This window comes from Populus trichocarpa, chromosome 18 (assembly GCF_000002775.5).
Source record: "Populus trichocarpa isolate Nisqually-1 chromosome 18, P.trichocarpa_v4.1, whole genome shotgun sequence".
Lineage (NCBI taxonomy): Eukaryota > Viridiplantae > Streptophyta > Magnoliopsida > Malpighiales > Salicaceae > Populus > Populus trichocarpa.
The window spans coordinates 13,532,323-13,545,802 of record NC_037302.2 but is presented as its reverse complement, the minus strand read 5'-3'; the positions used below and the strand labels follow the sequence as shown (position 1 = coordinate 13,545,802).

Genomic DNA, 13,480 nt, shown 5'->3' with positions numbered 1-13,480 from the left:
AGTAATCAAAACAGAAGGGTTAAAACCAGCCCCAGTAGGAATATTCCAAGCATAGTAGAACATGATCATCGTTTCAGCATCACCATCACTAAAAATTAATTTAACTCTTGGAATTAAATTCAATTTCAAGTGTTTGAAACAGCTTGATAGTTTTGCAGAAACCAAGGCAATGTCTCAAAAGAAATAAAGAGTAGCTTGACAGGCAACCAAGCAGCTCAATGATGTGGTCACCCTAGTTTAATTATTCAAGCACGGGATTTATGAGCAAAGTGATTAAGTCAAGCACAAATGAGCATGGAAACGAGACATCTTTCTAACATTCAATAAAAGCAATCATTTTCTTCCCTTTTACAGCAACTCTGTATCCCCACATGTTTGGTCTTTCTACTTCTGGTAAAAACTGGGGAGGTTTGTCTTCATGTTTTCTTGTTGCTTGCCCCACCAGTAGAAAAGGTGATATGACGAAACTGGACAGAAACAAGAGACCTGCCTCTAATGAAAGAGGTCTGTTACAGTGGCATATCTGAAGTACAAGGTATGATGGGTTGGCTTCTCACGTGATCATAGAGAAATCGGAAGAAATTGGCCTTGAAATACCTTAGCCCTAATGGCGTATCAAAATGCCTTGAAATGGTTCTAACTTCTAAGATTTCGAATATTGTTCATAAAATTTGGGGCCGCTGGATATGAGGAAAAAGAGTGGTTTGATCTAGTTCACGGCCACCAGATTGAAAGGGACAGTTTTTAGACTTTAAGTCGTGGTCTGTAAGGCCCTGGCCTGCCTATGGGAAGGGGCTACCTAGTTTCCCATGCCATAATTGGTGCAGGTGCAACAACTACTGAAAACCTAGTCATGCTTACATAAATGTTGCTTTTGCCAAATTGAGGGGCTCATCACCTTGGTAGTTCACATCTTTTTGCATGTTGCAAAAGGAAAAATCTACCACATTTGGATTGATTCCTTCGTCGTCTTCTTGTTTTTTCTCCCCCTTTCATTGAAGATGTCTCAAGTGAAGCAACGTTATTTTTTAATGCGAGAAATAAGAAGTCTACGGCTGAAATATAGGTATATAAATTTTCAATACTCACCATTAGAAACTCAACTGCAGAAAGCATTATCGCTTCCTTCTGATGAAGAATTAAAAAAGCTGAACTGTGAGAAAGCAATTATGTAAATGATGCAAGCATGAGATGTAAGAGTGTAGCAATCATGCCACAAATTTATCATCTTCACCATGTAAATATCCATAAGATGGACGCAAGTCAATTCTTGAACCAATAAACACCTATTATTTGCATTCCTTCTCTTCCTTTCAGAAAATGACGATAGTACATTCATCAATTGTTTTTGAAGATATTACAAATAGAAACTTCATTTTACAAGTATACAGTAATATCAGTTATTAGCACACCAAACATGTCTGATGCCTGGTTTTTGAAGGCATTGATGTTCGTATTTAACTTGGTAAAAAAAGGATATTCGCAATTTGTTACAAGGCTTCTATTTGTCACCTTTGGTGGAATATATAAACAAAATATTCAAAGAGCGACGACATTCATGAATTTCCTCTTGGCAAAGGCCAACCACCATTTGTTTGGAGTCCCATTGGGTCTGTATGCAACACTCAATAGTCTCCCGCTAGTTTCTTCCCTTATCTGTTTAAGATAATTTCTGAATAGCTCTGCAGTTCAAGAATTAAAAGGTATAAATAAACAAAGGTTTGGAACAAAAACAGCAAGGCAGTCAAAATCACAGTCCAACCGAAGAACTTAACAGATCCAACGTTTCAGAATTATGGGCTGAAATCAACAATTCAGTAGAACAGTTATAGCAGGAGAACTTGCAGCCTACTGAAACTACTATTGAATGCTATTTCTACACGATATCTCAACTCAGAAATTATAGCTAATACCATAGGAATAATACAATATCATCAGGCTCAAGGGTATTGAACTTCCCTGGTATGACAGAACTCTTCAATAGAAAATAAAGCCATGACAAAGATTATCTCCCAAACAAACATGAAGACTATGAGAGGAAAATGACAAAATCTACATGGTTTGGAATGTGGATAACAATGTCTGTCACACAAATTTTTCATCAGCAGAAGCACGGTAGCGAGGAATAATAGTAAACAGCAATGGCAGTAAAGCCCATATCTCACTGATAGCTGATAATGTAAATGGCACTAATCTCATGATCTCTATGATTCAGTCACACACTGAGACAAGACATTAATTCAAAGTGCTAGCATGATTATGGAAGTCACTTGATAAACATCAGACTAAAGTTAAGTACCAAATTTATTGAAGCATAACTCTATGGTTTTTGGTTAAGTCTATAGGTTGAACATAATTTAGTTTGAAGACACTGCTAGTGTGTTTTACTGCTTCGTTGATATAGTTAAGATGAAGCAAGAGAATAAATTTGCTTATGGACTGTTTAGGTTATCTAAACTTGGTTCATATACTTTACAAACATGACTAAGTAAACATTGCTCATGACATAAAATCTGTTACACTAATTTAACTCCAGGGAAAAAAATCATAAAAGAAACTTTACCTGCTTCCTTCTGAGATTGAGGATCAGCAAAAAGGCCTGGGAAAGGAAAGCCAGACTCTCCAGGAACAGGAACCTTCTCCAAACCCAAGTTAATAATTGCTTTCGTTCCTTCAGCCAAAGTTCTGCAACCCTCAAGCCTCTTCAAAGCCACATTGATGTAGAATGTTAAGTAAATAAGGAGCTTATCAGCTGGGCTCTGAATATCAAAATTTCTAAAGAAAACATTGGCGCGAAAAAATGTGATTGCCTCATCAACTATATCAGTTCTATCTGCATAAAACACTTAACAATTTCCACACAATCAAGGTAAGAAAAAACATAAAGACAATACTCTAACAATTATTCGATCATCAAAATAAATTATAATGCATGTGTTTATAACCTTGATCCGAAACTGGAGCAGGACCCTTTATATGACTTTTTAATGGAAGCAAAGGGCAGCCGCAAGCTTTTCTTACTCCCTCCTCATCCACAAAACTAGAGTGATGAACCTAGCCATGAAAAACCATCTTTCAAATTTCATCTATAAACAGGAATTTAATTCACATTGCTGCTATCACCAAACATAACCACATGGTATAATTAGAGCAAAAAAGAAAAATCCAAGAACCTAAATATATTTATTATTTAAAAAAAACCCAATTACGATGTTAACCAAGTTTTTCCCATTAAGTGACTAAAGACACAAACTTTAACATATCTACTCTTGTGATTTCAATTAAAAATGCCTATCCTATCCCAATAGTGTATATAAATCTCACATGATCAACCAACAATTTATATCATTTTGCGCAAATGAAAATACAAAGATGAAAACTAAAGAAAAAACTAGATTTGCAGATTTGATCCACATACCATTTTCAATTCCAAAGCTCAAAGATTCAAGCTTTGCAATATTTCAGCCAGATAACCGCAGCCCTGAAAACAATTAGAAAAAAGACATCAAATTTACAAATTTTGGGAGCTGGGTTGATGCGTTACAGTGCTAATATGGTAAATTATTGTACACAATCGGATACAAAACAACCTTGGTTTCATTGGAAATGAAACATAAGAAAAGAAAAAAAAACCAAAGCCCCATGATTTGAAATCTTAAGAAAAGGAAGATAAGATAGAAGCAGTAGAATTACCGAAAAAAATCCAGTCTCTCAGGAGAAGTTGTCGGAGTTTGATTAACGTTGTTGTTTTTAGCCTATGATTTTCAGTTTAAGCAGAGGAGATCAAACGCGTTGTCGTTTATGTTCTTTTCTTCTCTTGAGTGGGATGTCTTTTGTTGTCGGATCGCAATGAAAGTTCTCTTGCATAATCAAAATGGGTTAATGATGGTTTTTTGTCTCTTTAATATTTTATTTATATTTAAAATGTCATTTTATTTTATTTTTTAATATTAATCATGTATATTTTATTTAATTTTTATTACATATTTTTATCAGTTACTTTTATCAAAATTATTAAATAATAAAATACCAATAAGAGTCGGGTTTAATGATAAAAAGCTAGTCCTTTTTGTAAGGTAAATGTATCGTTTGGAAACACGATACAAATTATGTTCCTTTAATTTTTAATTTTATTTTATTTTATATAAAATTAATATTTTTTTAGTATTTTTAGATCATTTTGATAAACTGATATCAAAAATAATTTTTTAAAAAATAAAAAAAATATTATTTTAATATATTTTAAATAAAAAACACTTTAAAACACAACCATAACTATACTTTCAAATACCCTCTAACACGATTTGAATCCTTACTTTTTAAAGTGCTAGACAATACCAAGAAGAGGTAATATAAAATATTTGGCTACTGTATAAAAAATAACTTGCTCTGTTATGTTTTTTTAAGATAAAATCCTTAATTGATTTTTTTTTTCCTTCTATTTTACTGTAAAGACAACTTAATCCCTAACAGAATAATCACCTTAATTTGTCGTGAATATCACAATTCTCACATAATCATTTGAAATTTAATGAGGTTAGTGAGATGCTTTTGCTTGGAGGAAGATCCTAATGAATAATCATTGACCAAGACTTGTGCTGGAAAAAATTAATCAAGAAGATGGCCACATGACTGCTTAGCTTTCATTTCATGTCGCCAGTCCCCACCACCATCTGTGATTATTGACACTCTGGCTCTGCAGTGTCCCTGCAACCAGCAACCAGCCACCAGCAATCACAGCTTGGCCTTTAAACTTCGATGATTTGATCACATCAATTTTCTAAGCAAAGAATCTTGACTTGCAAGCTACAACGTGTTTCTTGGCTGGCCTGCTCCAAATTTTCCACAATGCTGTCACCGATTTTCCACAAGCTACTACTTATTTTTACGTTTAAATTTATATTTGAGTTTGTTTTAAAAATATATTTAACTTTAAAAAATATAATAATATTAAAAATAAATTATTTTAATATATTTTATTACAAATATCTCTGAAAAATACCCTGCACCACAATATTATATTACACGCATACTTATTTGACAATGAAATATATCATTGTATTTGAATTGATATATTTATAAGAATTTTTGTTTCCATGACCTTTTCTAAAATTTAAAGCCAAGATAATAACAAGTTAAAGTTGGTATTTGGATTAATCAAAACCAACCATTCCATGAATAAAATAGGGTTTATATAAATCAAAACCTACCATTCCTCCAAGTCAAAGTCGATCAACCTTTCAAATGAGGGTTTTTTTTTTTTTGTTTTTTTGAAAGGTTATGGTCAAAGCTTATGAAGGGATCATTTGTGCGTACCATGAGCCACACGTCAAAGGTTGTAATAGCAATGTTCTACCACTTGACTAATAGAATATTGCTTCTACTTAATAGTTAGTTATGCTGGAAACATCCGGCAAATGTCACGAACACTGCAAAAGGAATTGAAAGGAAATCTAACAAGTTATTAATTTATAATATTGTTTGCTTGGGGACCAATCTTGTTCTTGCAACTTAGAGACACCAGCACATTTTATGCTGTGTCTTGAAATATTCAGATTATCGGTATCATTTTACAAGGAAATCTTGTTTAAGCAAACTAGACATCTTTGTTGTAAAGTAAAACCATCATCCTAGTCAAGCAAACTAGGACTGTTTGGTTTGGGATCTAGAATAAATTCGGAATTAGATGGAAATTGACCTCATCAACCTGTCAGACTCATCAGCCTGTCAAACTCATAAACTAGATTGGGATTGGGTTATGAGCCAAGTTATGTTTGGAAACGTTCGAAATTGCATTATGAAATTTAATATTCTGATGTAAAAAAAATATATATATAATATATATATATTTTAATATATTTTCAAGCTAATTTTTTTAAAAAAAACCATTCTCCACTTCAATACCAATATAATACCAATACCGTGAAAACTTTGATTTCAAGGAATCATTAATGCCAAGTGTTAAACTAAACACCCCAAAGTGAAATAACTTACATATCCTGAAAACTAGAACACTGCAATAATAAGAAAAGAATGATGAAACACAATCAACTCTTACCAGACCTCTAATTAACTCCTCCCAAAAGAATATCCCAAAAGAAAAACAACCTTCACTGACTAATTTAGAGCAATTCACGACCCTATTTTTGGTGTTCAAAGACCCTTGAGGACAAAGAATGATACTACTACAACTAGCTGTACATTTCATTCTAGCGCTGACACACCTTGGTCTCAGTTGATAATGCGCCTTGGATGATGTAAGGTTTCATTGATCAGATTATGCTTGCGAATGATGATGTCAATATGTAAGGGATATTCGCAAGAGGACCGCGTGCTTGCGCAAGTTCGTGAATGTCCTTCACGATGTCAAATACGGCCTCCGGTTGGGCTAGTTTGAGTGCATTTTCTGACATCCTTTTACGTTCATCTGTTTTCGTGCTAAACCATTCTTTAACGATTCTTGCTGTTTCTTTAGGACTTCTGGTGAAGACACCAGCCCCATTGTCTACAACGTAAGGCACATTGCCCTTTTCCTGCAGTTGACAGATGAAGAAACAAAAACGAGAAGAAATCAGGACTAAATGTTGCCTATCAATTTGTCAAGTTAAGCGAAAGCGCAGAATGTTGATGGCTTACTTGTCCAGGAATGTAGTCATTGAGAATAATAGGAAGCCCTCTAATCAATGCTTCTGCGATTGTGCCAGGTCCAGCCTGTGAAACGTTAGAAGTCACTAAAATCTATTAAGTTCATAGACAAGAAGGATTCATTTAGTATAGAAAAGTGAAGCATCTCAAGCATACTTTCGTAATTATGCAGTCACAAGCTCCCATCCATTTCTCCATCTGTGTCTCAAATCCTCTAACCTGAAATAATGCAAACCAGGGCCTTCAACAAATAAATACTTTTGTCAATGTATGAAGTATATCGTACGCTACACATATTACATGCACAAGAAGTAAAGTCCTCTACCTTAACTGGGATTGTCCATTCATGAGACTCCAAGGTTGATTTGAGAGCCTTATTACGCCCACAAATGATGATTAATTGCCCAAGTGGTTTTCCAAGTTCTTTATCAAACAGTGATTCTCCAAGAGCCAAAGCTGTTTTCTTAACAGGCCCCATACCTTCACCACCTCCCATCAGTAAAACTGCAGGCAAATCAGGGTCCAGTTCAAGCTCTTCTCTTAACTCATCCTACATAACAAGAAACAAAAGAAGCAGTCAGTTGAGCAAATCATCGTAGTAGAGCATGTGTGAATGCAAATGTGTGATCACAATTGTGCACCTTCGAAAGAACTGCAAGAGCAAAAGACGGTCGGATGGGCAAGCCAAAAACACGGATTTGAGAATCTTCCAGCCCATCTAGTGCAGCCCTCTTAGCTACCTCCTTTGATGGGCAGTAGCATCTATTCACCCCAGGATGAAACCTGAGAAATCCCTTTGTTAAGATAAAACAATTTATGATTGTGGGGTTAATGAAACATCTTACTTCAAAATAACTCAATCAACTAACCATGTAGGATGGCAGCTATTGAGGTCGGTGATGACTGTAGCAAAAATAACTTGCTTTTGCAAGCCTTGCCATTTCAGAACCCACAGGGGAATATGCTGCATCAAGGGATGAACACTGATAATTATATCTGGCTTGTACTCCATTAGACCAGCCTCAACCTCCCTGCAATCACACAACAGAATAAGATTAAAGAAGTTCTGTTAGACTTATAATGATAACAAACATTGGATTCACCCATCTTTCCGACATCCAATCACATTTCCAGCTCAAGAAACATATCATTTTAGCTACAGCAGTGATTAACATTATGAGCTGATTAGTGGGGTCATAAAGAATCATTTTCAAGAAGAGACTACAAATGCACGATCAGAAGTGGAAGGGAGAAAGAATAAAGAAGTCCTTAAAAGCTCTGACATTTATTAATCAAGAGATTCAAGCTTTTAATTTATTTTAGAGACCAAATTAATGGATAAAAATGAAAACTGTAAATTAAAACTATAAACTACAACCCACTTGCGGGCAAAGAATTATCATAAAATGTGAAAATATTTCCAAGTAAAACAAGGAGAGAACCCCAGAAAGATTGAGGAAATTAAAGTACTTGGCATAGTAGGCAGCGATTGCGGCAAGATAGCAAGAGTGTATCCATCTTGGAGAAGTACTGTGAAATGCCACCTTCCATAGCTGTACATGTTTCACCATGAATTTGTATTGCCCCTCCATATCATTCAATGGCCAGCCTGTGTACTCTTTCCAAACATCCTTCACGATTATCTGTAACCACAAATCCTAACCTCTTAAGTTTAAATTATAATCACAAAAGCAATGACATGTAATTAACTAGAGGCCTTTTTTAGCAGAGGAATTGTCCAAGTCAAGAGAAAAAAAATCACCATTAAAACAAAGAGGAGAGATAGGGAAAGGGCCTTGAAAAGAGGAAAAAATGATTGAATGAAAAAGAAAAAAGAAGAAGAAAACAGAAATGAAAGTGGAAATTAAAGAATTCATCATTTTACATGAAAAATGAAAAAGAAATGATTGGTAACTCAGAGAGACAGAGAAAAAAAAAAGAAAAACAACAAACAAATAAATACAAGAAGAACAAGATGGCTGCTACCATGTTGACAAGATCAGCACTTTCCTTCTTTACCTTTACATATATATGAAAAAAACAAAACACCTCTAACAAGAGCAATAAAAGATCAAAATCAGAGGCAACAAAAGACCAAAAAAGATCATGTCATGCACAGAATCGAACTCAAAACCCAGATCACATACGTTGTATTCATCACCATATTCAAGCTTGAAAGCTTCACGAATGGCTTCAGCAGAAGCACGATGACCACCACCTGTATCGCTCATAAGGATCAAAACATTCTTGGTTCTTTCAGCACCAATCTGAACAAGCTCAAGCTCCATGGTCCCATCTTCATCTTCAAAATCATCTTCACTCTCATGAACACAACCCTTGTGCTTTTGTAGATTATTACTATAAAAGCCGTTGCTGCTATTGCTACTACTACTTAAGGACCCAAGATTCCCATAAACTCTTTGTAAAACCTCTGTAAATGATGATTTCCTTGGAGAAGCCACGGTCGTCATTATAACTAACTTTTAAATATTTGAAAAGTCGGCAAAGAAAAAGCAACGGAGCCCTGGTGAAACCTAACGGTCAAATATCCTTCCCGCCACCGGAAAATGGGGTTTTTCCTGACGGGGAGAGGGAGAGAGATTGCTGGTTTTGAGAGAGAAAGACGGAGGGACAAGGAGAGGGAGAGAGAGTTTTAATCAGGGTTATTTATTGGTGTTAAGGTTGTGCGTGAGTTGGCAAGAAGATGTTATTGTGGGGTTAAATTTGTAGGAGAAGGATGCCAATGTGCTATGGAATTATGCTTGTTGAAATATGGATTTGTGGCTTGTGTGGGGCATTTGGAGGATTTTATAGCCGTCGGATTCGCATTTTATTTTGGAATGTTCCAATGGGAGGATTTAGATTCGAATCTTCAATGTTGCTGTGGGGAAAGTTTTCTTGTTCTTTGCATGGATGGACATGGTGGGTTTTGGGTTTTGCTTTTATGCCCTTTGTTTTCTTGGTATTTGATATAAAAAAAAAGGAAGAGATGAGTTGGCCCTTGACGATGATGGTTCCAAATGCCTGTTATGTTGAATTATGAGTAGACGATGGAATTATTAATTTATGATAATTACATTAGTGGGAATTGGATAGATGGTGATGATGTGATAAGGGGAGAAGAGAAATTATAGTTTTGAAACCGACTTGAACTAGCGGGTCGACTTAGAATTCAGCTGATCTAGAACTGGAACTGGACCGGGTTAATAAAAAATAGAAAAAGTTATGACCCGGTGTGACCCGGCCAACCCAACAGGGTGATCTAATGACCCGGTTGACCCGACAAAACCTGGTCAAAAACCCGGTTGCAACCCGTTGACTTTTGTTTTTGTTTTTTTACTAGAACGATGCTATTTTTTTTTTAAATAAGGATTAATCCGGTTGATCTGATCAAAACCTGAAACCTGAGCCTTGAACCGAGCCGGGTTTAAAAACTATCACAGAAACATATATATATATATATATATATATATATATATATATATATATATATATATGGTCAGTGTCATGTTTATATTGCATAACTCTGGCAACAACTTATCATCCTATCACTTTTCTTTTATCATAAACACTACTTTACATGATGGTGGCGTTAATTTTTTAAAAATATATTATTAAGATAATATTATTACCACTCCATCATGCACTATCTGTGAAATCATTTTGTAATTATTTTTTATTATAAAAACGAGGTATTGAAAATTAAAAATTCATTTCAATTCCTTATTATTATTATTATCCAAACACAGTATTGTAATTAAATATCATTCCAGTTCTTTCATTCCCATTTCCATTCCTTCATTTAAATGACAATATTTCATTTATAATAACAAAAAAACACAAAAAAAACTGCCATAGTATTTAAATGATCAAGTTTTAAATTCTAAAAATTCAAATGAATTCTGAAATTCTCTATGAGCGTATTCATTTTTTCTTATTCATCATGTCTCAAATTTTTAAATTTTTATTGCATCTTAATTTTTTAATTTTAGTGTTTGGAATATTGATAGTAGTTGCTTTTCAAAAGTTTTTTTTTAGAAATGTATCAGAATAATATATTTTTAAAAAATTTATTTCTGACATCAGCACATAAAAATAATTCAAAAACATAAAAAAAATAATTTTATTTAAAACAATTAAATTTTAACCAACTTTCATTTGGGCCACACTCCCAAATAATGTAAGAAGGCATTTAAAAAAATTATTTTTTTATTTAATTTTTTTTGTGTTTTCTAATTTTATAAATAAATTTTAAAAATTAAAAAAAATCTTTTTAATATATTTTAAAATAAAAATTACTTTAAAAAAACATGTGATATATAAACTTTACATCCGGCACTCAACCTCAAAAAAATGTTCCTTGACATTACTGAAAGACAAAGACCAATAAATAACTTGTAGCAGACTCCAAGTAAATGGTTAGAGGATAAGCTTTTGACTGATTCCAAATGTTTCCTTCACAGGGCTTCCACAGTCATATCACCTCCAACACCCTTTCTGGCTCTCTCGGTGCCCCCACCACCTCTCAACACCACCTGGGGTCACCGAAAAAATGATTTGGACCGAAACACCTGTACTTTTTTGGAGCAGAGAAAGAAAAAAAGTACAGTTGTGGTGATTGTGGATAAAAGGGTGATGCTACAAATTACAAGGGCATAAGAGCAAAGATCAAGTGGAATTAATGGAATAGCAATGGGTGGGACATGGATTCTCTGGTGATGATCGGAGCAAGTTGTCTAGCTGGTGGTCGGACCAAGTCAGCCTGTCGTCGGTGTGGAAGTGCAGGGGACTAGCGTGACGGCAGCCTCATTAGTTGGGCCATGGGTCATAGGCTTTCACCGCTTCATTCAACCATTATTTCATTTGCTATGCCTGATCAAGGGTGAATAAAATAACCGATTCAAGAAATCAAATAAAAAAACGACTAAAAAAAATATACTTTGGTTTCATATTTGAGAAAAAAAAAAAACCCAAACTAAACTATTTTTTTAAAATAAAAAACTGAAAAGGCTAAAAAATACCTATATCCATAACATTCAAGCATGTTAAGAAAGCCCAACTAAAAAATCCATAGACTAAGTTTTTAAAATAAAAAAACCAAATCAAATTTTAACCTATTGTTCAATCCGTATGATTAAGTATAAAAAAATAAAGATAATTTATTTTTTACATTTAATTTCTTCACACGAGTACCGAGAGCTTAAAACCTTTTCTTGGTGTTATTTTATCCAACCTTGTTCATTGAGAAACAATGAAGATGTTATTTTTTTAATGGCGTTGCAATTGTGTCATGTTATTTTATGTTAAATTAGTGGATAATGGTTAAAATATTGTGAATATGTACTTGATTTAACAAAAAAAAAATTACCCTGAATCTAATCCTAAAGCCTTGAAAACCTAAATTAATTGGTTCTAGCTTGATTGATTATAATATTAAGTATTGTAGTAATGTTTAAACTATTGTTTCCTTCTTGTAATGAATGTGTTGTTAACTAAACACAAAAACCCTTAATTTTTCAATTCAGGCTATTGATCACAATAACCCTAATTGATAAAATTAGGGGTTTGACATGTATGACTGCTAGATATGTTTGTAATCAGGGTTTCTACTAAATAGGTCTCTAATTAGATTTGTACTATTTGTAAAGACAGGATACATGATGTCATTTGTTGTTGTTCACCATGGTAGCTTGTCACACGTTGAAAAAGGTTGTTTTTATGACTATATGGCCTATAAGGACATATTATTCATATGCAAACAAGTTTTCAATATAGATATATATGGTTTTAAAATAAGGGATGACAAAGGGAATCAAATATTTAACGATGCATCATCGCTAAAGCTTATGAATGTTTATCAAAAAGAAGAAAGAATATGCAATTATATTGATGTTGTTGCTTCTATAACAATGAGAATGTCAAGGTGTTTCACCGGCAAAATTGAAAGCGGTAGAAGAACTGGAGTAAAATACTTTAATGTTGGCTGCTGTGAGCAATAAAGTTATAATGAGATTTGATATGGATGAATTGGATCTTCTTAATGATGATGATGTTTTGAAAGCTAGCAGGAATTGTAATGATAGCAGTTTAGAAAGTGAAAGAATTGGAAGGGATAATGCTGGCACTAGTAATGTGCATGATGAGGGTGGTGATAAATATGTAAATGAGAAGAGGAGAAGGAGGAGGAAGATGATGATGATTATATTCCTTTAAATGAGGAAGGATTTGAATTTGTTAACAAATAATAAGATGAAAGGATTGCAAGTTTAGATCATGATACATGTTCTGATAAAAGTTTGTTAAATAGCTTAGAATCAAAGGATGAGTGAAAGATAAGCAGTGATGAATATGATGATAATATTGTATTTAGTGCAAAATTAAACAATAGTTTTAAGGGTTTTAAAGATGAAAGTATAAGGATTGAGAAGAAGTATAAGAAGGCAAAGGTTGATCTCATATCTAGTTTTAAATGCAAGACATTTAAAATAGGAGTTGATGGATCAATTAATTTCCAGGATTGTCAAATCTTTCATAATATCAACCATTTTAGAGTGTTAAAAGAATATAAAGTTAAACATGTCTATTATTTGAAAAGATACCTTAATCACAATAAGAAGGTTATAGTAACATGTTTTGATTCTTAATAGAAGGCCTAATACAAGTATGCTTATCTATAAAAGTATTAACAAACAACAACAACTTCACACTTGCAAAATTAGCCTTTATATTGTAATTCTTAATCCAAACTCAATGTAATTCATCTTTAGTCCTTTTCATTTTATTTTTTATTTGATCGATTTCATTAACACCTTCTTCCTCTTCGGTTGTTAATTTA

The 13,480-nt window shown here is 33.6% G+C and overlaps 2 protein-coding genes across 2 annotated transcripts; both read right to left on the bottom strand.

The window, feature by feature from the left end:
• Positions 1-1,267: 1,267 nt before the first annotated feature.
• Positions 1,268-3,860, bottom strand: LOC18111075 (actin-related protein 2/3 complex subunit 3). Its single transcript, XM_006389364.3, has 5 exons — positions 3,694-3,860; positions 3,419-3,481; positions 2,946-3,054; positions 2,564-2,833; positions 1,268-1,682 (listed from the first exon to the last, which is right to left on the bottom strand). The coding sequence occupies exons 2-5, from the start codon at positions 3,419-3,421 to the stop codon at positions 1,540-1,542; spliced, it is 525 nt and encodes a 174-aa protein (XP_006389426.1). The 5' UTR covers positions 3,422-3,481; positions 3,694-3,860; the 3' UTR covers positions 1,268-1,539.
• A 2,049-nt stretch (positions 3,861-5,909) lies between these two features.
• Positions 5,910-9,437, bottom strand: LOC18111074 (monogalactosyldiacylglycerol synthase 2, chloroplastic). Its single transcript, XM_006389363.3, has 8 exons — positions 8,793-9,437; positions 8,116-8,288; positions 7,515-7,676; positions 7,287-7,428; positions 6,971-7,195; positions 6,802-6,864; positions 6,637-6,711; positions 5,910-6,533 (listed from the first exon to the last, which is right to left on the bottom strand). Exons 1-8 carry the CDS (start codon positions 9,114-9,116, stop codon positions 6,273-6,275), a joined length of 1,425 nt encoding a protein of 474 aa, XP_006389425.2. The 5' UTR covers positions 9,117-9,437; the 3' UTR covers positions 5,910-6,272.
• Positions 9,438-13,480: the final 4,043 nt, after the last annotated feature.